General features: G+C 48.6%; 1 protein-coding gene across 7 annotated transcripts in view; it reads right to left on the bottom strand.

Moving 5' to 3' along the window:
- SLC4A11 (solute carrier family 4 member 11) overlaps positions 1-27702 on the bottom strand; it is a 139901-nt gene that overhangs the window by 85012 nt on the left and 27187 nt on the right. For all 7 annotated transcript variants that reach the window (XM_075346326.1, XM_075346345.1, XM_075346371.1 and 4 more), the window contains exon 2: positions 1717-1785. In XM_075346326.1, coding sequence (XP_075202441.1) covers positions 1717-1785 — 69 coding nt within the window. The remainder of the gene's footprint in view (positions 1-1716; positions 1786-27702) is intronic.

Below are 27702 nucleotides of genomic sequence, written 5' to 3' on the forward strand. Positions count from 1 at the left end.
CTGATGCGTCATTGCAATAAAATGAAATAGAAGTCGATCAGAACATCGTAAACACCCAAAAAGGGAGAAAGTAAACACATTAGCCGAGGCCGCAAAAAATAAGTCGTCACACAGCCCCGTATCCCAAAAAATGAATGCGTGAAGGGTCTTGGAAAATCGCAACACAGAATATATTTATTTTTTTTATTTTATTTTTTATTTTATTTAAATTTGGTTTTTTTTATTTAATTATTCTTTAATTTTTTTTTAAATTTATTTTATTTTTATTTTTTTTACAAATTTTTCCAAAATGTTACAAAAAAAATAAAATAATAATAATTATAAAAATAACAATAATAAAAAATAATAAAACTAATAATAAAAATAATTATTATTATTAAATAATAATTATAATGAAATAATAATTATAAAATAATAATTACAAAAAACAAACCCTATACGCTTTTGGTATCAACGTAACTGTCCTGAGCGGGAGAATTATACTGCCAGGTGAATTTTACCATACAGTGACCATGGTAAATAAAAAAAAAAAAAAAAAATTATTGTGAAATTGCACTTTTTTTCGCAATTTCAATGCACTTGATTGAATAGACTGCTGATGAATGCAATATATGTAGTAAAGCAGTGAGTAGCCGATGTGCCTGCTGTACAGCACACTGCCTCTCCATACTGCACAGACTTGTTTTCGGTTCCTTTGACACAATAGAGGAGGAGATGATACTAATGGTGGACATATGAGCAGATCGGCATGAATTCGCTGATTTCGGCATGACGAGCCCCGGAGGTCTCCAGACTGTGGCGGGGAGAAGGGCCGGTGCTTAATTCCCTTTTTGAGTGGCCGGCAGGGGCATCTGGCAGAGGCACCACTTAACACAAGCGCGCCCGGTCAGGACAAGCGTGCACGTGTATGGGGGAAAGGGAATAGTCGCTGGTTGAGACATTGGCCCCCTGTCCAGTTCTGAACAGGTTAATCCAAGATACGGCAACTCAATTAGCCATGGATGTATCACGGCTCCATGCATGGTGTAGGGGCCGGTACCAGGTCCCATTCACTTCAATGGGAGCTGAGCTACAGGACAGACAACTCTAGGGCTCAGTACTGGTTTTACATCGCCGACCTGGACAATCCCTTTAAGAATCTAAAGTTGTGGGATGAAAGATGGGAACAGCTAAGTTACGTCCCGTCTGTGTAATGGGGGGGGGGGGGGGTCTTTGTCCCGCGTCCAGGCCCGGCTCGGTGGTGATCAGCCCGGCCTTAGTAGGTTTCTATATTGGAGGCCGGTGACGCTCTGTTTTGATCCTGGGTGTGAGGCTCCGGACTCCTCAGCTGTTGCGGGGACATCACTCACAACAGACACACGTAATGCGGCGGCACAAATTTAATTTGTCAGTGTTTAATGCGCCTCATAAGATGGGCGGTCGCCGGCTTTCATCTCCGCTCTTTTGATGGATCCGGGGAAAGTCGATGCATTTATTTACAATTAGCGCAATGGGAAAAACACCGCCACCGCCGACTTCAAAGAGCCTGTGACGTCTCTATTCATCCGAGCAGACATCCCCGGCTCCCCACACCGGAGGGGAGAGGCGGGGGACACAAAACCACTGTGCCACATACTAAAGAGTGAAAGTGTACAGAACCGATATATATGAGCAGCAGAATTCAGAGCGCAGCTCTGGAGGAGCAGCATAAAAAAGATATATTGAAAGGGTTCTCACCATAGACTGAAGATTCGGCGCCTTGTTCAAAGAAGAATCCATTCCTGGACATCGCTGCCGGGGGGCTCTCTGCGGAGGGAAGGAAAAGCAGAATTAAGCATTGGTTTAGAGACCTCACCATGGATCGGCAATATGGAGGCACTAGACCCTTCATACTGGTTGTTGGTGGGTGCTCTCCACACCCATGAATACACAAATCAAGGTCAGAAGTTTGGCAAAACCAGTGGTCTCTGTCACTGGATAGACCGTCACTACCGTATTAGTCCATATAAAATAAATATTAGTAGAAGAGTGTCTGGAAGTGTGTATCTCATGCGTTTCACCCAGCTTCCTCAGGGGGTGCGCTGGGTGTTGTACAAAAGACCCATGTAACAAGTATTCTAGTCCAGAGACTTTTCTGAGCCGCCACTCCTAGTCTAACCCGATACCTAGGACATCACCGATGCTCATCCATTTAGTAAGAAGTGATGACATCACCAGTGCTCATCTGCTTAGTAAGAAGTGATGACATCACCAGTGCTCATCTGTTTAGTAAGAAGTGATGACATCACCAGTGCTCATCTGCTTAGTAAGAAGTGATGACATCACCAGTGCTCATCTGTTTAGTAAGAAGTGATGACATCACCAGTGCTCATCTGTTTAGTAAGAAATGATGACATCACCAGTGCTCATCTGTTTAGTAAGAAATGATGACATCACCAGTGCTCATCTGTTTAGTAAGAAATGATGACATCACCAGTGCTCATCCATTTAGTAAGAAGTGATGACATCACCAGTGCTCACCTGTTTAGCAAGAGGTGATGACATCACCAGTGCTCATCTGTTTAGTAAGAAGTGATGACATCACCGGTGCTCCTTAGCCATGTAGTAAGAAGTGATGACATCACCGGTGCTCATCTGTGTTTTTAGGAGGAAGCTCGAATGTCACCTGTGTTCATACATGTATACATACCCATTTAGTGGTGAGTAATGCCATCACCTATACTAAGCTATCAGTTACTAGTAACTGCTGAGGTCATCCGTGTTCCTCCAGCCATTTAGCAGCAGGTGTGATCTCGGTCCTCATTCATGTAGTAGGTAGTAAGATGACATAACCGGTGCTCATTATCCATTTACTGGAAGTGAGGAATTAATTTGTGCTCATCTATATATAGAGCAGAACAATGTCACCGGTTATTGTCATCACCTAGTAAAAGGATAGATGAGCAGAGCCGACATCATCGCTTCCTACTATATGGTCAGAGGTCATCTGGGCTCATTTATCAGTTTAGAGATAGAAAAAAAGAGAAAAAAAACAAAACAAAAAAACCACATTGCACGCACACACCGGACACTATTGAACACTTTTCCTCGCTCATTAAGCAGCTATGACATCACTGACATTGATTCATATCTTGCTAGCTATGACATCAGAGGCTGATCACTAGGAAGCAATGACATCACTTTCACTGTCCATAATTAAGAAACCTTGAATGCAAATGCCATAGCTAAGGAATAGATTGGTCATCAGAGACTAATATAGTCATAAAGAAGCTATGACATCACCTATGCTGAGCTATTTAGAAGGAAGTTATGACATCACCTATGGTGAACTATTTAGAAGAAAGCCATGACATCACCTCCGGTGAGCTATTTAGAAGAAAGCCATGACATCACCTACGGTGAACTATTTAGAAGGAAGCCATGACATCACCTCCGGTGAACTATTTAGAAGGAAGCCATGACATCACCTCCTGTGAACTATTTAGAGGAAGCCATGACATCACCTCCAGTGAACTATTTAGAAGAAAGCCATGACATCACCTATGGTGACGGAAGCCATGACATCACCTACGGTGAACTATTTAGAAGGAAGCCATGACATCACCTACGGTGAACTATTTAGAAGGAAGCCATGACATCACCTCCGATGAACTATTTAGAAGGAAGCCATGACATCACCTCCGGTGAACTATTTAGAAGGAAGCCATGACATCACCTCCTGTGAACTATTTAGAGGAAGCCATGACATCACCTCCAGTGAACTATTTAGAAGAAAGCCATGACATCACCTATGGTGACGGAAGCTATGACATCACCTATGGTGAACTATTTAGAAGGAAGCTATGACATCACCTATGGTGAACTATTTAGAAGGAAGCTATGACATCACCTCCTGGGAACTATTTAGAAGGAAGCTGTGACATCACCTCCGGTGAACTATTTAGAAGGAAGCCATGGCATCACCTCCGGTGAACTATTTAGAAGGAAGCCATGACATCACCTCCGGTGATCTATTTAGAAGGACGCTATGACATCACTTACAGTGAACTATCTAGAAGAAATCTATGACATCACCTACGCTGAGCTATTTAGAAGGACGCTATGACATCACCAACACAACCATTTCCAGCTATGCCATCAGCTATACTCTTGATGCCACAAAATGCCAACTTTACGTAAAAGACTGACCTCACACACAGAACATATTGTTATGAAGACGGAGAAATCTAATGACTGGAAAACGTCCAATCATAAGCAAACGCCTGAGGACAATTACAGATAAATCACAGAAACCCGAGGAAGATACAATTCTTAGCTAATGGCCGTTTTGATGAGAAGCCAATTTCCTAAATCTACAAATCAGACAGAATAAAAAAAAAAAATATATATATATCCTTTTCAATTTTTATTTTTTTTTACGTCAGCGAGTGAATAATCAAAGTGGGAATTATATCGGATGTTGCTCAAAAGACCCAACCAAAAATAGTTGGAAATACTAAAACTGGACAACTCAAGCATGGTGGTATGGAAAAAAAAAAAAAAAAAAAAAAAAAGTACGTTTTCCTCCAGTGTAAAAAAAAAAAATAAAAAAAAATAAAAAAAATGGGAGATCTCTCCTGACCAGAAGATGAAATAAATAAATAATAAATAAAATAAAATTAATAATAATAAAAATCTCCGGACAGGAGATGAGACGTAAATAAAAAGAACAGGAGGAAACAGCAAATAATTTGTAGAAGCCGCTGCATTCCTGCGAGAGCGAACCTTGTACAGGGACGGATTTATTAAATTCGCATGCTCCGAGGCTTGTAATAAAGCCACCAGCAGACATTGAGTCCAGGATTACTGATCAGAGGCGGTGCCCCTCAAAAACAAAACAAAAACACACATTCCCTGGATGCCTCCAAGATGGAAACACATGAAGTCCCGCAGGCATTTAATGAGGGAGACTAAGTCGGTGAAGACTCGCTCGTGTGCTCCAAGATGCATCCCGGGGCCGCCAGAGTCACGGGTACGGGCGGGCATACCATCATCTAACAAACCATGTAAAGGAAGCCGTAACATACAGTACAGACCAAAGGTTTGGACACACCTTCTGATCTCTAGAACAACTGTTAAGAGGAGACTTTGTGCAGCAACCTTCATGGTAAAATAGCTGCTAGGAAACCACTGCTAAGGACAGGCAACAAGCAGAAGAGACTTGTTTGGGCTAAAGAACACAAGGAATGGACATTAGACCAGTGCAAATCTGTGCTTTGGTCTGATGAGTCCAAATTTGAGATCTTTGGATACAACCACCGTGTCTTTGTAGAAAAGGTGAACGGATGGACTCTACATGGCTGGTTCCCACCGTGAAGCATGGTGGAGGAGGTGTGATGGTGTGGGGGGCTTTGCTGGTGACACTGTTGGGGATTTATTGAAAATTGAAGGCATACAGAATCAGCATGCCTACCACAGCATCTTGCAGCGGCGTGCTATTCCATCCGGTTTGCGTTTAGTTGGACCATAATTTATTTTTCAACAGGACAATGACCCCAAACACACCTCCAGGCTGTGTAAGGGCTATTTGACTAAGAAGGAGAGTGATGGGGTGCTACGCCAGATGACCTGGCCTCCACAGTCACCAGACCTGAACCCAATCGAGATGGTTTGGGGTGAGCTGGACCGCAGAGTGAAGGCAAAAACGGACAACAAGTGCTAAGCATCTCTGGGAACAACTTCAAGACTGTTGGAAAACCATTTCCGGTGACTAACTCTTGAAGCTCATCAAGAGAATGCCAAGAGTGTGCAAAGCAGTAATCAAAGCAAAAGGTGGCTACTCTGAGAACCTAGAATATAAGACATTATTTCAGTTTCACACTTTTTTTGTTAAGTATTTCATTCCACATGTGTTAATTCATAGTTTTGATGCCTTCAATGTGAATCTACAATTTTTAGAGTCATGAAAATAAAGAAAACTCTTTAAATGAGAAGGTGTGTCCAAACTTTTGATCTGTACTGTGAGTAATTTGCTGAGATACCAAAGGGTAGAGTTGACAAACTACGATCTAGAGCATTGCCCTAAAAAATGTTCTTTAGTTTAGAGAGATTATGAAAAAAAAAAAAGAAAAGAAAAAAAAAAAAAAAAGATCCACATCTTGACCACCACCAATTGGGCTTCCCTATAGCATCCCCGCAGGACAAAGGAAGTATTACACAACTGTCCAAGTTAAAGCATTGGCATGCCAAGTCCTCCCGAACAGGAGGCTGCTCCCAGCCCGTTAAAACGTAAGCAGCGGACCACCCAATATGGACTAAGCTAAAATATTGGAAAGTGGACTTTTCAGATCTCTAAAAAGTATGACCTAAAATCTTCAGCACCACTTCTAGGATATAACATTCAACCTAAAAGTAAAAGATCTACCATGTAGGCCAAGAATATGGAGGTCATTGTGAGCCTGCTGATTTTAGAAGGATCAGACAGTGACCTCCATATATCTGGGCACCATAAGCCAATCAATGATGTTTGCCCTTCGAAACTAGACTTCTATAAGTTTTGACCTAACTGGTGTACTCTTCAGACCCCAACCGTAACTCTTCGTACCACTTCACCAGATCATATAAGTATCCAAGCATGCATGACTTTCCATGATCTTGATTTTCGTCTAGAAAATTAGTCCAACAGCATCACTACCGTTGTGATGACCCTCAAGTGGTTTGGCTAATATTTGAAGGATCAGACTGTGACCTCTATTTCTGGTCGCCATAAAATTATAATTTTTGCCCTTTGAAACCAAAAGATCTCCAACTTCTAGTGTCCTATTTTGACCTCAATCTCTATACATATAAGATGGCAAAGTGTTACTCTGTAGGTTCCAATGACTCAAATCATTTAGCTGCTCTTCGAAATATCAGACAGTGACCTCCACATATCTGGGCACCATAAGCCCATCAGTGATGTTTGCCCTTGGAAACTAGACTTTTGTAAGTTTTGACCTAACTGGTGTCCTCTTCAGACCCTAACCGTGAGTCTTCATACCACTTGACCAGGTCATATGTAAGTATTCATGACCGTCTGATCGTTCTAAAATCACCAAGCTCACAGAGAGTCATGGATACTCACATATGAGCTGGTCAAGTGGTATTAAGAGTCACGGTTGAGTTCTGAAGAGGACACCAGTTAGGTGAAAACTTACAGAAGTCTAGTTTCGAAGGGCAAACATCACTGATAGACTTGTGGTGCCCAGATATATGGAGACCACTGTGATCTTTCGAAGACTTAATAAATAATTTGAGATTCATTGGCACCTACACTGTAACACTTGGCCATACCATAGGTATAGAGGTTGGGGTCAAAATAGGACACCAGAAGTTGGAGAGCTTCAGTTTCAAAGAATGAAAATTATAATTTTATGGTGACCAGAATTAGAGTTGATCCTTCAAACATTAGCAAAATCATTTGAGGGTCATTAGACAATGGAAGTGATGTTGTTGGACTTATTTTCTAGACACTAAAGAGGTTGGGGTCAAATGAGGACAAAGGAAAATCCCGGGATATGAAGATGAATTATGACTCCAGTCATAATCCCTCATCACTCCCTGGCAGTGCCCCCTCCCTTCTTGTTCTCAGTGTTCCACTTACACCTCCATGGCCATGTCCTGTGATATGGAGATGAGGTGGTGTGGGAACAATGGACACAGGATGACTCCCTGCCGTCACCCTGTAGTAGGAGCTGCTAGCTAGTTAGCAAGGCTATGGAAATAGCCAGACAGAACGACTCCAGTAAAAAATGGTTCATATCTCGCAAGCCATATTTCCGATAAATATGGCAACCATAAAAATGGTGTCTCCGCATGCGGACGATGCCGGCACACCCTTTTTATGGGAGCAGGACATTGGGAAATGCCCCAGGCGTGATATCAGCCAATGGGGAACTGGCAGACAGGTCATGAGTCCCCTCGTTCTGTAGCTAAATTCATAACTGTCACAATGAGAGCATTGGCGTCCGCCTACGACGCTCCCAGGCAAAGTTATGGCCCATATTCCATGTTGTGGATTGTCCATAACTCAAGCCAGGGGTGGAGCAGTGCTCCCTCTGAGGTCACTAAGGTAGGAGGGGACCTGGATTTGTCCAGGTTGATAACCCTACTTCGGCCATTTTCCAGTGTTCTTTTCGCTGGGGGCACGTGTAGGAAACATCTGTGGGAAGGATCCTAGAAACCTGGCCTACAGCGCCCCCCTGTGGCCAGACGCAACAAGGTAACTGCTGGAACTGTGTATGCCTGTTTGTAACCCATGCTTTGATTGTAACTGTACTCTGACATATGTATATTCTGTAGATTCCCTATTGTATATATTGTAGTTTCTAGTGTGCTTTAGGCTGATTAAATTATATAATTAATCTTGGGCTGTTCTGTTATCTCGATCTTGAATCCCACGTCTGTGTGTTCGACTAATAGTTACCGTAAATCGGTTGGTGGCAGCGAATTGTGCCAAGGATTATTGTGGGGAGGCCAGTGAGATTCGGGGAGATTTTATATATTCCGCCCGCGGAGGTCGGGGGAATATATACCTTACTCTCACCGGGGGCCCTTCAATAATCGGCATAAGTAGTATAGCGGCCTCCTTGCTTATTGTCGGGCAATTCCATAATTGGCCTGACTATAAGAGGGGCGCTAGAGAGCGCGTCACGTGCTCTGTCTGTCGGTCGGGAGGTATAAAGGAGGGGTGACCCCCACTTGTTACCCCCCGATTGTGACGTACTGGTAGCCAGCGCGGGGGATTTCTGAGTGACCCCCCCGGTGGTTTGTGACATATTGGTGGCATAGCGGTGGGATCGAGATAATAGTGTGTGTGAGTGTGAGACCCATACTCCCAGACACTAAAGACTGCCTGCAGCAGCTGTGGCTGCTGGGGTCTTCAGACTAGCTCAACACTAGAGTGTCAGAGTGCAGATACTGTAAGGTGTGTGGAGGCATCAGGTGTCAGTTCTGTGTCAGTGACCAAAAGTCTGCAAGAATGGCTGATGGCACCAGGAGCAGAGCTATGCAACTGGCCAATGCTAAGGCAGGAGCCGAAGAGAGGGAGGACGGTGCTGTGGACAGCAATGAGGAGGTTGCCCACGAGTCCTCCAGGAGCTCGACGCCAGAAAACCGTTCTGCCGAGGACATTGCGCAACCTGGCACCGCTGGACAAGATGAGGAGGAGCTCACCCAAGGTTCCTCAACGAGCCAGATGCCAGCCCTCCGCTCTGAAAGGGACAGTGAATCGCCTAGCTCTGCAGCGTGCCGCAGATCACCACGTGCCATTCCACCGAGCCTGGGAGGCTCGGATAGCCTTCTTCAAATGGCTATGGCCCTTCTCCAGGCTGGAGACCAGAAGGGCTACAAGGAACTCCTGGCAGAGCGCAGGGCAGAGCGGCAGGCAGCGCGTGACGCTGAGGCTGCGGAGCGGCACGCAGAGCGTGAGGCTGCGGAGCGAGAGCGGCAGGCAGCGCGTGAAGAGCGAGAGCGACAGGCAGACCGTGACTACCAGCTGCAGCTAGCTCAGCTCCGGCCCTCATCAGCCACATGTGACCTTCGAGACACCAAACTTCCAAAGGTCCGTGTTGAGGACTTCCCAGTGCTGGAGAAGGATGGAGACTTGGACTCTTTCTTGACTGCTTTTGAACGGACTTGCCTGCAGCACCATCTAGACAAGGACCAGTGGGCCAAATACCTGACCCCCCGTTTAAGGGGTAAGGCCCTGGATATCCTTGGGGACTTGCCTGCTGAGGCAGATCAGGGCTACGACACCATCAAGCGGGCCCTGATCCAACAGTACAACCTCACTCCGGAGTCCTACCGCAAGAAGTTCCGGACCCTGCAGAAGGGACCAAAGGACTCCTGGGCTAACCACCGGCGGGCACTTGCCCGAGCTGCCGACCACTGGACCCAAGGCCTGCAGCTTTCCACCGGACCAGAGATCCTGGACTTGGTCATCACGGAGCAACTCTTGTGGAACTGCCCTGAGGATCTCCGCCAGTTCATCCGAGACCAGAAGCCAAAGGGGTCCACGGCTACAGCTGCCCTGGCCGATGACTACACCAACAATCGGGCTCCGGAAGCCAGGAGAGCAGCCACCAGCAGCACCTGGAGAGGGGGTAAGATGAATTCTGCGACTGCCCCACCTGCCCCTAGACTGCAGGGGGTGTCCCCCTCAACTCCCCTCTCCAGGCCCGTGGCAGAACCAAGACGGTGCCACCAGTGCAACCTACCTGGACACTTCAAGGCCATGTGCCCTCAGCGTCCCAAGGCCCCGGCTCCGTCCCCGTCCCAAGGGCCGCCCAAGGTGTATTGTGTGGGTGGGGGTGGTGGTAGGTCCCTGGACAGCTTCCAACCTGTCACCGTCGGCCGGTCTGTGACCATAGGACTGCGAGACAGCGCCTCGGAGGTGACTCTGGTGCGGCCTGAGATGGTGTCCCCCCAAGACTTGATCCCTGGAAAAACCCTCGCTGTCTCCGGGATTGGAGGCATTGACCCGGCGCTGCCTGTTGCTGACATTTATGTGGACTGGGGCGCAGGGCGAGGGGTGAGGGAGGTGGGGGTAACTGATCGGATCCCCGCAAACGTGCTACTTGGGACAGATTTGGGGCAGATAACCTCCCAGTTTGGGCCCCAACCAAGGGCTGAACCTTCAGCCAGTACTGACATGCCTCCGGACAATGTTAATGTGTTATCTATGAATGATGTAAGGGAGGAGGGAGTGAACTCTGATATTTCTGCTTGCATAGACACCATAGACACACACACAGCTGCAGCTGTGACAGGGGAGGGGGTCAGAGAAAGGTGTGACAATGCCTCTACAAGTAATCAGCCTGTGAGCTGGGATCTGTTGCCCTCTGCAGGGATAAGCAGAGAGCAGGGTGCTGCAGGGGGAGGACCAGTGTGTGGGGTGGGGGCTACCACAGCAAATGTGGGGTCCCCAGAGATTTCACAGCGGGGTTCTGTTGCTGCAGGAGGGGAACAGGCAGGTGAGATTGGGGCCGGTCCAGGAGCGGAAGTGCTCCCAGGTAAGATCTCGGTGCATGGTTCCCCCACAACCGGGGTGTCAGGAAGCCAGGTAGGTCTGCCTGAACCGGCGACTTGGTCAGGAACGGAGGAGGAGCAGGCACGACCCACGGTCGCAGCGGCTGTGGCCGCTGTCACCCGCAGTGGGAGTGCTGGAAGCCAAGGGGCCTCCCGGAGGTCCGATAGCTCTTCCCCTTCTGACCAAGTGGCAGCCGAGTCAGGTGGAGGCCAGGACACAGGTCCCGGGGTACTGACTGAAGATGTGACAGTCTCGTCGATTCTGGCCACATCTAGTCAGGGGTTTCAGGCAGCGTTAGAAGCTGACGACAGCCTGAAAGCTCTTAAGGAGCAGGCGGCACAGCCTCCCTCGGACTCGGACCCGGAGCGAGTGGTCTGGGACCAAGGACGGCTGTACCGGGCCACGGTCCAGCAGGGTTCACCGGAGGCGTGGCCCAGGGACCGACAGTTGGTGGTACCCTATCCGTTCCGGACGGAGTTGTTGCAGATCGCACATGAGATTCCGATGGCCGGACACCTAGGGATCGCTAAGACCAAGGCCAGGTTAAACCAGCATTTCTACTGGCCAAAGATGGGGGCCGATGTGGCTGCCTACTGCCGTTCGTGTGAAACCTGTCAGAGAGTGGGGAAGGCGGGGCCACGCCCCAAAGCCCCACTGGTATCTCTGCCAATCATCGATGAGCCTTTCAGGAGGGTGGCTGTGGATCTGGTCGGCCCGCTGGCCATCCCCAGCAGCTCCGGGAAACGCTTCATACTGACGGTAGTGGACTATGCCACCCGGTACCCAGAAGCAGTGGCCTTGTCGTCCATTCGGGCTGACAAGGTGGCCACCGCATTGCTGGAGATTTTCTCCCGAGTGGGCTTTCCCCAGGAAATGCTCACTGACCGGGGGACCCAATTCATGTCCCAGCTGATGGAGGCCCTCTGTAAGCAAGTCCAGGTGCGACATCTGGTGGCCAGCCCGTACCATCCACAGACTAATGGCCTGTGCGAGCGGTTCAATGGCACCTTAAAGCAGATGCTTAAGATGTTGGTCGACTCCCATGGGCGTGACTGGGAGCGGTATCTCCCACACCTGTTATTTGCTTACCGGGAGGTTCCACAGGCCTCAACAGGATTCTCACCGTTTGAGCTCCTGTACGGGCGACGTGTGCGGGGCCCCCTGGCTCTGGTGAAAGAGGCTTGGGAAGGGGATTTGGCCACCCCTGGAGTGTCGGTTATCGAGTATGTCATGCGCTTCCGGGACAAAATGCAGGCCTTGACGCAACTGGTACACGACAATATGGCTCAAGCCCAGGCCGATCAGAAGCGTTGGTACGACCAGAACGCTTGTGAGAGGACCTACCAAGTGGGTCAAGAGGTGTGGGTACTGGTCCCCGTACCACAGGACAAGCTTCAGGCAGCCTGGGAAGGCCCATACCTCGTGTACCAGCAGCTCAACCCTGTGACGTACCTGGTCACCCTGGACCCTGCCCGTGGAAGGCGGAAGCCCTTCCATGTGAACATGATGAAGGCACATCATGAGCGGGAGGCATATGCGCTCCCCGTGTGCAACCTGCCCGAGGAGGGAGAAGCGGAAACCCTCTTGGATATGCTAGCCCAGGTTAGGGCAGGCGGATCCATTGAGGATGTGGAGGTTGGCCACCAGCTCTTGGAGGACCAACGGTCCCAGCTGTGGGCCACCCTACACCCCTTCCGGGGGTTGTTTACCAACCAGCCCGGAAGGACTAACTTGGCTGTCCATCACGTGGACACTGGGGATCATCCCCCGATCCGGCGTTCAGCATATCGGGTCTCCCTGGAGGTGCAGCAACACATGCGCCAGGAGATTGACGAGATGCTGAAGCTGGGGGTGATCCAGGCATCCAACAGCGCTTGGGCCTCGCCTGTAGTCCTCGTCCCTAAGAAGGACCGAACCACTCGGTTCTGCGTGGACTACAGGGGGCTCAATGCGGTCACGGTCGCCGATGCGTACCCAATGCCACGCATCGATGACCTGCTCGATCAGTTGGCCGGGGCTCAGTACTTGACCATCAAGCCGGGAAAGTGTCAGCTGGCCATGAGCGAGGTCCAGTACCTCGGTCACCGGGTAGGTGGGAGAACACTGAAGCCCGAGCCTGAGAAAGTGGAAGCCATCGCATCCTGGCCCACCCCCAGGACCAAGAAGCAGGTGATGTCCTTCTTGGGGACCGCCGGGTACTATAGGAGGTTTGTTCCACGCTATAGTAGCCTGGCAAAGCCCTTGACGGACCTCACCAAGAAGAAGCTGCCCTCTGCAGTCGATTGGACAATGGACTGCGAGACAGCCTTCCAGGCCCTAAAGGACGCCCTGTCCAGCCCGCCCGTGCTACAGGCAGCCGACTTCACGCGGCCGTTTGTAGTACAGACCGACGCCAGTGACTTCGGCCTCGGTGCGGTGCTCAGCCAGGTGGACTCTGCGAGCCAAGAGCACCCAGTCTTGTACCTGAGCAGGAAGCTGTTACCAAGGGAAGTTGCCTATTCCACGATGGAGAAGGAGTGCCTGGCCATAGTGTGGGCCCTGCAGCGTCTGCAACCCTATCTATACGGGCGCCACTTCATCGTGGAGACGGACCACAATCCCCTCAGCTGGTTGCACACCGTCTATGGGACGAATGGGCGATTGTTGCGATGGAGCCTTGCGCTCCAGCAATACAACTTCACCATTCGCCACAAAAGGGGCCGTGACCACGGTAACGCAGACGGGCTGTCCCGACAAGGAGAGGTCGCGGACGGGCGCACGGGGGAACACCGGAGTGTGCTGCCCCCTAGCGCCCTCAAAAGGGGGGAGGTGTGAGGCAAATCCCGGGATATGAAGATGAATTATGACTCCAGTCATAATCCCTCATCACTCCCTGGCAGTGCCCCCTCCCTTCTTGTTCTCAGTGTTCCACTTACACCTCCATGGCCATGTCCTGTGATATGGAGATGAGGTGGTGTGGGAACAATGGACACAGGATGACTCCCTGCCGTCACCCTGTAGTAGGAGCTGCTAGCTAGTTAGCAAGGCTATGGAAATAGCCAGACAGAACGACTCCAGTAAAAAATGGTTCATATCTCGCAAGCCATATTTCCGATAAATATGGCAACCATAAAAATGGTGTCTCCGCATGCGGACGATGCCGGCACACCCTTTTTATGGGAGCAGGACATTGGGAAATGCCCCAGGCGTGATATCAGCCAATGGGGAACTGGCAGACAGGTCATGAGTCCCCTCGTTCTGTAGCTAAATTCATAACTGTCACAATGAGAGCATTGGCGTCCGCCTACGACGCTCCCAGGCAAAGTTATGGCCCATATTCCATGTTGTGGATTGTCCATAACTCAAGCCAGGGGTGGAGCAGTGCTCCCTCTGAGGTCACTAAGGTAGGAGGGGACCTGGATTTGTCCAGGTTGATAACCCTACTTCGGCCATTTTCCAAGGTTCTTTTCGCTGGGGGCACGTGTAGGAAACATCTGTGGGAAGGATCCTAGAAACCTGGCCTACAGCGCCCCCCTGTGGCCAGACGCAACAAGGTAACTGCTGGAACTGTGTATGCCTGTTTGTAACCCATGCTTTGATTGTAACTGTACTCTGACATATGTATATTCTGTAGATTCCCTATTGTATATATTGTAGTTTCTAGTGTGCTTTAGGCTGATTAAATTATATAATTAATCTTGGGCTGTTCTGTTATCTCGATCTTGAATCCCACGTCTGTGTGTTCGGCTAATAGTTACCGTAAATCGGTTGGTGGCAGCGAATTGTGCCAAGGATTATTGTGGGGAGGCCAGTGAGATTCGGGGAGATTTTATATATTCCGCCCGCGGAGGTCGGGGGAATATATACCTTACTCTCACCGGGGGCCCTTCAATAATCGGCATAAGTAGTATAGCGGCCTCCTTGCTTATTGTCGGGCAATTCCATAATTGGCCTGACTATAAGAGGGGCGCTAGAGAGCGCGTCACGTGCTCTGTCTGTCGGTCGGGAGGTATAAAGGAGGGGTGACCCCCACTTGTTACCCCCCGATTGTGACGTACTGGTAGCCAGCGCGGGGGATTTCTGAGTGACCCCCCCGGTGGTTTGTGACAGGAGACCACTGTGATCTTTCGAAGACTTAATAAATAATTTGAGATTCATTGGCACCTACACTGTAACACTTGGCCATACCATAGGTATAGAGGTTGGGGTCAAAATAGGACACCAGAAGTTGGAGAGCTTCAGTTTCAAAGAATGAAAATTATAATTTTATGGTGACCAGAATTAGAGTTGATCCTTCAAACATTAGCAAAATCATTTGAGGGTCATTAGACAATGGAAGTGATGTTGTTGGACTTATTTTCTAGACACTAAAGAGGTTGGGGTCAAATGAGGACAAAATGTGGAAAAATCTACTCCACATAAAATATTCCGACTATTACAGATACCCTGCAGCTTCATAAAAATGATTTTAGGGTGAAAAATCCCAACAAATTAGTCCTCAAAGTCCTTCTCCTTGACTGATAGAGCATCTAGAAGTTTTTTTTTGTGACTGTCCTATTGATAGCTTTGAGGAAAACGTATGTGATCAATGCCATTCAATAGCCACTAGAGACTTTGCCACACCGTGCTCTTGTTGGGTTCGCTCTTGTTGGGTTCTCGCCAATAAAAAGACAAATAATGACAGCCATGGAAGTGCAGAATTCAACAGTAAGGACTCGATCTAGACTGGCATTGAGAAGGATCCCTCCTTATCTCACCCCGAGGCACTCCTGTCAGATTACACAACCGTCGATTAACTTGGAAGTTTTGGTTTTTCGGCTGACAACACTCTTAACTTTCAGTTCATGGATTTCGACAAGAGGCCACGTGATGATTTACAGCACGCAGAGATGACTCTATTATCCGTAATGACAGCTTATGGAAATATCCAGCTGATCGTCTCGAGGGCTATTATTTCGTATCGCCTCCTGAATTTCGTCAGCCGTCCTGCAGCTTTAATTAGTTGCACGTTTTATGATACAAGTCTATTTATAAGTCAGAAAGAAATCAAGCTCCAGAGTCCTTAAAACTCCAGGGAGATGGTTGCCTGTAGTCCGTGACTCCGTGCATCCAGAGACACTTGCCCTGGGGGAACTCTTACTCAAGGATAATGGCCCTATAATTAGCAGCATGCACTTGATAGTCTTCCCACCATGATAACAATAGTTATGGCCATCAAAAATACCCAAATCTACAGTGGCCATGTTCGTTGGCCGGGACTTTGCTTACATCTTATTTTTGGAAATCACTCAGGGAAAGCTCCAAATGCATCTTTAGGAAGCCAAGCTCCAAGCCAAAAATAAGGCCTTACTGTAGGCACAGGGCCGATAGGTGACCTTTAGTGCTAAAATAGTTGGTAAGTCCTTAGAGTTGAAGGAGCCTGGCCGAGCCAACACTTCAATAATGGAGGTGCCCGGCCCTGTGGCTACCTCGATAGTGGAGGTGCCTCATATGCCAGCAGGTAGGAAGAGGTTCTAAAGGCTCCGGCCCAGCGGTTACGTTGATAGTGGAGGTGCCTCAGATGCTGGCAGGTAGGAAGAGGTTCTAAAGGTTCTAGCCCAGCGGTTACGCACTACCAAGTTTGGCCTGGCGGCTACGTCGGTAGTGGAGGTGTCTCATATACCGTCAGGTAGGAAGAGGTTCTAAAGGCTCTGGCCCGGCGGCTACGTCGATAGTGGAGGTGGCTTGGATGCAAGCAGATAGGAAGAGGTTCTAAAGGCTCCAGCGGCTACAGACTTTACCATTAGGCCAGGTTCCTGTGAATCGTTTTGCTCGATTTTATTTATTATTTATTTATTGAGATTTCCGGATATTAGGCTAAGTTCACACTTCAGTTGTTTTCAATCCGTCAGGTCCGTCAGCAACGGATCAGTTGTTTTTCTAGATGTCAACTGATGCAACTGATGTGTTTTTCACAGGATTCCTTTCACAGGAATCCTGTGAAAAAACTGATCAGTTGCGTCCGTTACATCCACTGTGCATCAGTTTTTTTGACGGATCAGTCATGATCCGTTTGTGTTTGGGACAGCCCAGTGGGCGTGCCAAACATGCTGGGCATGCTCAGTAGAGCATGGCGGAATCCAGCGCTGGATTCCGTCGTAAGACGGATTACGACGGAATCCAGCACCATAGACATACATTGCAAGTGTGGCGGATGGCGACGGATTCCTGCGCGGCGCGTTAATTTTGACGGCCCGAAAAACGTTACATTCTGCGTTGCTCCCCGCTCGGCGGTCAGTCAAAAACGGACCGCGACGCAGCGGATGCAACGCAGGGTCATCAGTCGCAATCCGTCACTAAAAGAAGTCTATGGGGAAATACTGGATTACTGCAAAATATTTTGCAGGATTCCGTAATTCCTCAAGGCTACGGATTGTGACTGATGCAAAACAACTGAAGTGTGAACTTAGCCTTACACAAACTTATTTGAGCAAAATTTAAAAAAAAAAAAAATAAATAAAATGAAATGAAGTAGACTGCCTCCTAATGAAGGAATCTCATAAATATCCTGTACTGGAGCTCACGCTCGGATTAGCAAACTTCAATGAACCTTGGTGACAAGTTCCCCGTAGCTCCACCAACATCAAACAGGCTACAGCGTCAATTTTTTTTATTTGTTAACCCTTCTGCCAAAATAAAGTTCCTAAATGAGAGACGGGAACACAATTTCCCTCCACAGAATGGGTTATCTAAAAATCACCAGAAAAAAAAAAAAAAATACACAAAAATTCCAGAGTCTGTTGGAAAACACCAGTGGAATAGAATGAAAAAGTCCATTGTACGGGGAGGAGGATTCGAGGAAGTCCATGGTATGATCTGTGGTCGGAGCAGCTCCTCGGTGAGGTGGTGGGGACAATTTGGGTATTGTTAGTAACACATCATGTGGATTTGATGAGATTGGAGGAGTCCGGCACCACTTTGGGTTTCTGGAGGAGTCCTGAGGTTGACCGAAAACTCACACTTGGGTAACACGGCTCATCCGGACGTTTACAGAGACCTGTCAAAAGCCACCGATAATCCGTAAGCCACCATTTAAAGGACAAAACATCACAGCAATGAAAAAGATCGGAAAATGGTCAAGATGCCAAATTTTTGGTGACGCTACAGACATAATAACATTCGATTTTGCTGCGGATTATCCAAACCTAGCGACTGTACGTTACCGCATTCAGTAGACTAAATTATATAATCTGCACTTGGAAGAAAGCTATTTAAAAATCATTAAGACGCGAGATTAATTTTCCACTGCGCTTGATTGTAATTACAAAGAGCAGCAAATAAGGAAGGGTCTGAGCCTCTTACTGCTCCACACAGGAGACCGAGCAGCAACGTGCGGCCAGCAGAGCGAGCGGAAACACAAGTGCTATAGCATATAGCCACGTACATAGGGGCAGCATTATAGTAGTTATATTCTTGTACATAGGGGCAGTATTATAGTAGTTATATTCCTGTACATAGGGGCAGTATTATAGTAGTTATATTCTTGTACATAGGGGGCAGTATTATAGTAGTTATATTCTTGTACATAGGGGGCAGTATTATAGTAGTTATATTCTTGTACATAGGGGGCAGTATTATAGTAGTTATATTCTTGTACATAGGAGCAGTATTATAGTAGTTATATTCTTGTGCATAGGGGGCAGTATTATAGTAGTTATATTCTTGTACATAGGAGCAGTATTATAGTAGTTATATTCTTGTACATAGGGGGCAGTATTATAGTAGTTATATTCTTGTACATAGGAGCAGTATTATAGTAGTTATATTCTTGTACATAGGGGGCAGTATTATAGTAGTTATATTCTTGTACATAGGGGGCAGTATTATAGTAGTTATATTCTTGTACATAGGGGGCAGTATTATAGTAGTTATATTCTTGTACATAGGGGCAGTATTATAGTAGTTATATTCTTGTACATAGGGGCAGTATTATAGTAGTTATATTCTTGTACATAGGGGCAGTATTATAGTAGTTATATTCTTGTACATAGGGGGCAGTATTATAGTAGTTATATTCTTGTACATAGGAGCAGTATTATAGTAGTTATATTTTTGTACATAGGGGGCAGTATTATAGTAGTTATATTCTTGTACATAGGGGGCAGTATTATAGTAGTTATATTCTTGTACATAGGGGGCAGTATTATAGTAGTTATATTCTTGTATATAGGGGCAGTATTATAGTAGCTATAATCTTGTACATATGGGGAAAGGAACCCGTCACACCCTATCAGACAATCAACAGAGCGAGAGATGATGGAACAATCCAAAGAACATTTATTCCAAGCAAATCAAACGGTCCATAGCATAATCCACTATACAGAGGGTAAAAAAAAAAAAAAAAAAGAAAAAAATATATAGTCCAGAAAAAAAAAAATATAGTCCAGTAAGTGTCCAGGTCTCTCTAGGGAGCCGCAGCTTTTCCCTCAGACGTTCAATTTTCCTGCTTCACTCTTGAAGTTCTCAAAACAGACTGACTCATCCCTCCAGGTAAGCAGAGGTTAGGTGGACTCCAGGCCCCCTTCCACCAAACCTAGGGACAAACTACAGGGGTTGATTACTTACAGACAATACAATGTACACTGAAGGCAACACTCCCAGCATCTGGACATACACATCCCTCATATTCCACCATCACAACCTCTCCCTCGTACTGAATGAGAGAGTATCCATGAGGTGTACACAGACCTCTGGCCACCTCACCTGAGTCCTTATTGCTCAGCTGTAGATAGTCTATGGTTCTTCTTTCCGGGACAGTCCATCAGCGTTCTGATGTTGGCTTCCACGCTTGTATTGGATGGAGAAGCTGTAGGGTTGGAAGGACAAGCTTCCCTTTGTGTCCTCCTTCACTCAAACTGTTTCCTGCACCCACAAATCGGCATTGTAGATTTCCCACATAATTTCCAAGGAGAATATCTGAAGGCAGGCCGCTCATCACTCCAACCACACATTGCTTGACCTCAAATCCAAAGTCCACATCTACAGTCGCCTTTGGGATATTCCTCCTTTGTCTTACAGGCAATTCAATAACAATCCCTGGTCCATGATGTATCGCCTCTCACCGAACCACTCGGGGATCAGCTATTGTGAGAAGTGCCCCAGAGTCACAAAATCCAATGACTCTCTGTCCATCCAGCACAACCTCCTGTAAGTGCTTACTTTGATGGTGAGAGGAACTCCCTAGTGGCCGACAATGAGTGTCTGAGTCATTAGGCAAGTCAACTTGAAGGGGTGAGAACTCTATCCCCCTTGTGTTTGGCTGTAGAGAATGAACAGGTCGATTTGGTGCAAGGTCATTCCTCAATCGACCAGCAGGGCAAGTGTTTTGCAAATGCCCAGGCTGCCCACATCAATAACATCTCCCCTGCGTCGGACTCCTTCTAATGTGCATTCTGGAGAAGGCAATAGGGGAACCTGGTGACAAAGGCCGGAGCCCATAAACCAACTATGGTGCAGGGGTCAGCGGAACACTCCATTGCAGTTGGTTGTACCTCTTCCTCAGGCGGGATAGAATACACAAAATGCACCAGACGAGATGGAGGTGCGTGGGGCTCCCTCCGAGTCCTTGCAGGACAACTGGATTGCAGGTGCCCGGGTTGTCCACACCCATAACATCTCCTCTGTGATTCAACCAGGGCGTGGTCGGAACTGTTGGGGGCCAGGATTGTGAGCCGTGGTTACCATCAGTCTGCGGCTGGGTGGAGGGGCAGATATAACTGGAGAGGGCCGAGGAGTAGGCTGTGGCTTATTGTCCAGAAGCCCCCTCCATTGTGGTCGGATAGTAAGGGCCTCATGAGCCAGGGCTGCAGCTCCATCCAAGGTGCACGGCGTACGCCCTCTGACCCATTCCCGTATTTCTGAGGGACACTTGTAAAGAACTTGTTCTATAAGAAATACCTGTATAACGTCTTCCACAGTGAAGGCGTCTTCCGCTTCCAGCCATCTCCGACATGCCTGGGACATCTTATGGGCATACATCCTAAACAATCCCCCCGTGGTGCATGGGAGGTCTCGGAACTGTGCCCTATGTGAATCTGGGGTGATGGCATGGTAATACAGCATAGTCCGCTTCACAATGTTGTAATCCTGGTTCTGCTGGGAGTCAATGGTGCGATAAGCCTCTGCCAGGCTTCCGTTCAGGAGTCCCCCTAACAAACGCACCCAGCCAGAGTGGGGCACCTCCATCGCTGCTCAAAGTCCTTGAAGAACCCTTCCACATCTCCAGAAGCCTCATCAAATGGCTTGAAGTCCGCCCGGGTGATCTGTACAGGCTCCGAGATCACTGGGTTTACACTCAAACTCACATTACTCGCTCTGTCAGACTCCATTGCTTCTTGTCTCCTCTGTGCTCAGTGAGCAGCCTCCTCATTATACTGCTGAGATACACCTGGGCCCAGAATCGTCATCTCTTCGAACAACACCAACCACTGGCTCTTTGGGGCAGGGATCCTCGTCTCCAACGCTTGTCCGTCAGACATCTGGGAGGAGGTGGACTGGCTCGCACCCACCAGTAGATCAATTAAGGCCTCTTTACTCAGTCCATGGTGGATCAGGCCCAGATCTCTGGCTCTCATGTAGACTGCATGCAGTCCAGTTTCTGTACTCACTCTGTTGGTGGATCTCCATTAGGCTGTGCTCTGTTGATCCCACCACTGCCACCAGTTGTGACAGGGTCCTTCTCCCATATCACACAATCAACAGAGCGAGAGATGGCGGTACAATCCAAAGAGCATTTATTCCAAGCAAATCAAACAGTCCATAATATAATCCACAAAACAGAGGGTAAAAAAAAAAAAAAAAAAAAAAAAAAAAAAAAAAAAAAAAAAAAAAAAAATAGTCCAGAAAAATGAATATAGTCCAGTAAGCGATGTGTCCAGGTCTCTCTGGGGAGCCGCTGCTTTTCCCTCAGAGATTCGATCTTCCTGCTATACTCTTGAAGTTCTCAAACAAATTGACTCATCCCTCTAGGTAAGCAAAGAGGTTAGGTGGATTCCAGGCCCTCCTTCCCCCAGACCTAGGGACAAACTACAGGGTGTGATTACTTACAGATAATACAATATACACTCAAGGCACTCAAGGCAACACTCCCAGCATCTGGACATACACATCCCCCCATATTCCACCATCATATAGGGGCAGTATTATAGTAGTTATATTCCTGTATATAGGGGCAGTATTATAGTAGTTATATTCTTGTACATAGGGGCAGTATTATAGCAGTTCTATTCTTGTACATAGGGGGCAGTATTATAGTAGTTATATTCTTGTACATAAGGAGCAGTATTATAGTAGTAATATTCTTGTATATAGGGGGCAGTATTATAGTAGTTATATTCTTGTACATACGGGCAGTATTATAGTAGTAATATTCTTGTATATAGGGGCAGTATTATAGTAGTTATATTCTTGTACATAGGAGCAGTATTATAGTAGTTATATTCTTGTACATAGGGACAGTATTATAGTAGTTATATTCTTGTACATAGGGGCAGTATTATAGTAGTTATATTCTGTACATAGGGGGCAGTATTATAGTAGTTATATTCTTGTACATAGGGGCAGTATTATAGTAGTTATATTCTTGTACATACGGGCAGTATTATAGTAGTTATATTCTTGTATATAGGGGGCAGAATTATAGTAGTTATATTCTTGTACATAGGGGGCAGTATTATAGTAGTTATATTCTTGTACATAGGGGGCAGTATTAAAGTAGTTATATTCTTGTACATTTGTGCCTGCGCTTCCCAAAAAATATTTAGAAGATTTCTGGATGTAGCCTAGTAATAATTACAGTACACGGTGTTGATATCAGACGTGACGCGCTCTATGAACGATTAGTATTGCTATAAATTGGTATAACGAAATGATAAAATATTAGGTCATAGAAGAGGCACTATGAACGATCCTCCCATACTTAACACATGCGTCCCTTTCAAACCCCTATGTTCCACGCATGGTAATAAAAGACAAAATTATGGGCTGTAATAAGGGTGTAATCTCCTGTGAAGAAGCAAATCACTTGTCTTCTCAATTAAAGAAACAATAAATCATAATTCTGCAGAAAACAAACCGCTTGGCACCGACCCCAAGTACTGGTATGCACCGAGCACTTGTATGCACCGGGCACTGGTATGCACCGAGCACTTGTATGCACCGCGTCACCCTCCATCAGGTCCGGTCTAGAAGGACACTTGGTAAAGGAATTGGTTACTAAAGGCCAGGAGACCAGTGTGGAGAATGAGCAGTGAACGCAGAGGAGAGCGATGCTCCTTAATCCCCAGTGTATTTACAAACAGACACCATGAGGTCTGAAGAGTGCGGATTATCATGTACGATGGCACAAACTGTCAAAAGGTGGACGTGGGACATGGCAGCTCTCTAATCACCAGATGAAAATATATATTCAGTAAATGACTAATGGCCAGCAAAAGAGTAAGGGAGGCGGAGAGAGGGTGCACGAGAAAAACAAAGACATAGAAGGCGAGGGCCGAGGGGCGACAGAGAAGGCGAGGGCCGAGGGGCGACAGAGAAGGCGAGGGCCGAGGGGCGACAGAGAAGGCGAGGGCCGAGGGGCGACAGAGAAGGCGAGGGCCGAGGGGCGACAGAGAAGGCGAGGGCCGAGGGGCGACAGAGAAGGCGAGGGCCGAGGGGCGACAGAGAAGGCGAGGGCCGAGGGGCGACAGAGAAGGCGAGGGCCGAGGGGCGACAGAGAAGGCGAGGGCCGAGGGGCGACAGAGAAGGCGAGGGCCGAGGGGCGACAGAGAAGGCGAGGGCCGAGGGGCGACAGAGAAGGCGAGGGCCGAGGGGCGACAGAGAAGGCGAGGGCCGAGGGGCGACAGAGAAGGCGAGGGCCGAGGGGCGACAGAGAAGGCGAGGGCCGAGGGGCGACAGAGAAGGCGAGGGCCGAGGGGCGACAGAGAAGGCGAGGGCCGAGGGGCGACAGAGAAGGCGAGGGCCGAGGGGCGACAGAGAAGGCGAGGGCCGAGGGGCGACAGAGAAGGCGAGGGCCGAGGGGCGACAGAGAAGGCGAGGGCCGAGGGGCGACAGAGAAGGCGAGGGCCGAGGGGCGACAGAGAAGGCGAGGGCCGAGGGGCGACAGAGAAGGCGAGGGCCGAGGGGCGACAGAGAAGGCGAGGGCCGAGGGGCGACAGAGAAGGCGAGGCCTACCAGAGACAGAGAGAAGGCGAGGCCTACCAGAGACAGAGAGAAGGCGAGGCCTACCAGAGACAGAGAGAAGGCGTGGCCTACCAGAGACAGAGAGAAGGCGTGGCCTACCAGAGACAGAGAGAAGGCGAGGCCTACCAGAGACAGAGAGAAGGCGAAGCCTACCAGAGACAGAGAGAAGGCGAAGCCTACCAGAGACAGAGAGAAGGCGAGGCCTACCAGAGACAGAGAGAAGGCGAGGCCTACCAGAGACAGAGAGAAGGCGAGGCCTACCAGAGACAGAGAGAAGGCGAGGCCTACCAGAGACAGAGAGAAGGCGAGGCCTACCAGAGACAGAGAGAAGGCGAGGCCTACCAGAGACAGAGAGAAGGCGAGGCCTACCAGAGACAGAGAGAAGGCGAGGCCTACCAGAGACAGAGAGAAGGCGAGGCCTACCAGAGACAGAGAGAAGGCGAGGCCTACCAGAGACAGAGAAGGCGAGGCCTACCAGAGACAGAGAGAAGGCGAGGCCTACCAGAGACAGAGAGAAGGCGAGGCCTACCAGAGACAGAGAGAAGGCGAGGCCTACCAGAGACAGAGAGAAGGCGAGGCCTACCAGAGACAGAGAGAAGGCGAGGCCTACCAGAGACAGAGAGAAGGCGAGGCCTACCAGAGACAGAGAGAAGGCGAGGCCTACAAGAGAGAAAAGGTGAGGCCTACCAGAGAGAAAAGGTGAGGCCTACCAGAGAGAAAAGGTGAGGCCTACCAGAGAGAAAAGGCGAGGGCGGCACGGTGGCTCAGTGGTTAGCACTGCAGTCTTGCAGCGCTGGGGTCCTTGGTTCAAGTCCCACCAAGGACAATATCTGCAAGGAGTTTGTATGTTCTCCCCGTGTTTGCGTGGGTTTCCTCCGGGTACTCCGGTTTCCTCCCACACTTCAAAGACATACAGATAGGGACTCTAGATTGTGAGCCCCAATGGGGACAGTGTTGCCAATGTATGTAAAGCGCTGTGAAATTAATAGCGCTATATAAATGAATACAATTATTATTATTATTATTATTATTATTATTAAGGCGAGGCCTACCAGAGAGAGAAAAGGCGAGGCCTACCAGAGAGAAAAAAGGCAAGGCCTACCAGAGACAGAAAAGGCGAGGCCTACCAGAGAGAGAAAAGGCGAGGCCTACCAGAGACCAAAAAGGCGAGGCCTACCAGAGAGAGAAAAGGCGAGGCCTACCAGAGAGAGAAAAGGTGAGGCCTACCAGAGAGAGAAAAGGTGAGGCCTACCAGAGAGAGAAAAGGTGAGGCCTACCAGAGAGAAAAGGTGAGGCCTACCAGAGAGAAAAGGCGAGGCCTACCAGAGAGAAAAGGCGAGGCCTACCAGAGAGAAAAGGCGAGGCCTACCAGAGAGAAAAAAGGCGAGGCCTACCAGAGAGAAAAAAGGCGAGGCCTACCAGAGAGAAAAAAGGCAAGGCCTACCAGAGACAGAAAAGGCGAGGCCTACCAGAGAGAGAAAAGGCGAGGCCTACCAGAGACCAAAAAGGCGAGGCCTACCAGAGAGAGAAAAGGCGAGGCCTACCAGAGAGAGAAAAGGTGAGGCCTACCAGAGAGAGAAAAAAGGTGAGGCCTACCAGAGAGAGAAAAGGTGAGGCCTACCAGAGAGAAAAGGTGAGGCCTACCAGAGAGAAAAGGCGAGGCCTACCAGAGAGAAAAGGCGAGGCCTACCAGAGAGAAAAAAGGCGAGGCCTACCAGAGAGAAAAAAGGCGAGGCCTACCAGAGAGAAAAAAGGCGAGGCCTACCAGAGAGAAAAGGCGAGGCTTACCAGAGAGAAAAGGCGAGGCTTACCAGAGAGAAAAGGCGAGGCCTACCAGAGAGAAAAGGCGAGGCCTACCAGAGAGAAAAGGCGAGGCCTACCAGAGAGAGAAAAGGCGAGGCCTACCAGAGAGAGAAAAGGCGAGGCCTACCAGAGAGAGAAAAGGCGAGGCCTACCAGAGAGAGAAAAGGCGAGGCCTACCAGAGAGAGAAAAGGCGAGGCCTACCAGAGAGAGAAAAGGCGAGGCCTACCAGAGAGAGAAAAGGCGAGGCCTACCAGAGAGAGAGAAAAGGCGAGGCCTACCAGAGACAGAAAAGGCGAGGCCTACCAGAGACAGAAAAGGCGAGGCCTACCAGAGACAGAGAAGGCGAGGCCTACCAGAGACAGAGAAGGCGAGGCCTACCAGAGACAGAGAAGGCGAGGCCTACCAGAGACAGAGAAGGCGAGGCCTACCAGAGACAGAGAAGGCGAGGCCTACCAGAGACAGAGAAGGCGAGGCCTACCAGAGACAGAGAAGGCGAGGCCTACCAGAGAGAGAAAAGGCGAGGCCTACCAGAGAGAGAAAAGGCGAGGCCTACCAGAGAGAGAAAAGGCGAGGCCTACCAGAGAGAGAAAAGGCGAGGCCTACCAGAGAGAGAAAAGGCGAGGCCTACCAGAGAGAGAAAAGGCGAGGCCTACCAGAGAGAGAAAAGGCGAGGCCTACCAGAGAGAGAAAAGGCGAGGCCTACCAGAGAGAAAAGGCGAGGCCTACCAGAGAGAAAAGGCGAGGCCTACAACAGAGAAAAGGCGAGGCCTACAACAGAGAAAAGGCGAGGGCGCCGAAAAGGCTGAACAGAGTCAAAGGCGAGGGCGAAGAAAGTGAGTAAGACAGTGAGACCAGAAAGAGTTAGAGGGTCCGAGTAGAGCGAGCAGACTAGAGAAAGACTGCAGGCAAGACCAGAGAAAGCGGGAAAGTGAGAAAGCGAAGACTGACATGAGAATGAGCGACATGAGGAAAGAGACAGCAAAAGAGTGATGGGAAAGAGCGAGCCACGGGAGGAGAGCGACAGCGAGGCAGGAAAGAGGAGGCAAGAGACAAGACAGGGAAAAGGATGTGCTTGAGAGCAAGAAACAGATTTGTCACCTTATATAATTTTACCTTTTAGCGCTCAGACAAACCCTTTAATAAACGAGTGAGGAGCTAAAAACTGTTACCTAAAATCCCCGGCGTTCTGCCGCCGCGTGCCCCGGGGACGGGAGAAGCTCAGATAATAAAAGGAGTTCATAAATTCCCATCTCCGTTCCCGGCTCTTCACAGCGAGGTCTATTCTGCAGGTTTAGCAGAACGTCAGGAAGTGAAGTGCTCATCACTCCAGATGATAGACGCCGGCGAGGAACACTCCGCACAGATCGGATCAGCGCGTCAGCGGATACGCTCCGATTAATCATGCAGGATCTCCAGATTACAATATAAATTGATAATGGAGGTCGGGCAGACGCTGGGGGCTTCACTCTCCGCTTCTGCTGTACCCGGGAGTCCCAGGATATCACATAGGCTATGCAAATTATAGCAAGTGATTATTATCCTCTGCAGTTTGCAATTAAAGGGGTTAAATAGGGATATAAAACAAAAAGTCTGTTTTCTTCCAACAGCGCCATCTCTCTGCACAGGCTGTGTGTGGTATTGCAGCACTGTGCAATTCACTGTAATTACACGTCAG

Source organism: Anomaloglossus baeobatrachus, chromosome 1 (assembly GCF_048569485.1).
Source record: "Anomaloglossus baeobatrachus isolate aAnoBae1 chromosome 1, aAnoBae1.hap1, whole genome shotgun sequence".
Classification (NCBI taxonomy): domain Eukaryota; kingdom Metazoa; phylum Chordata; class Amphibia; order Anura; family Aromobatidae; genus Anomaloglossus; species Anomaloglossus baeobatrachus.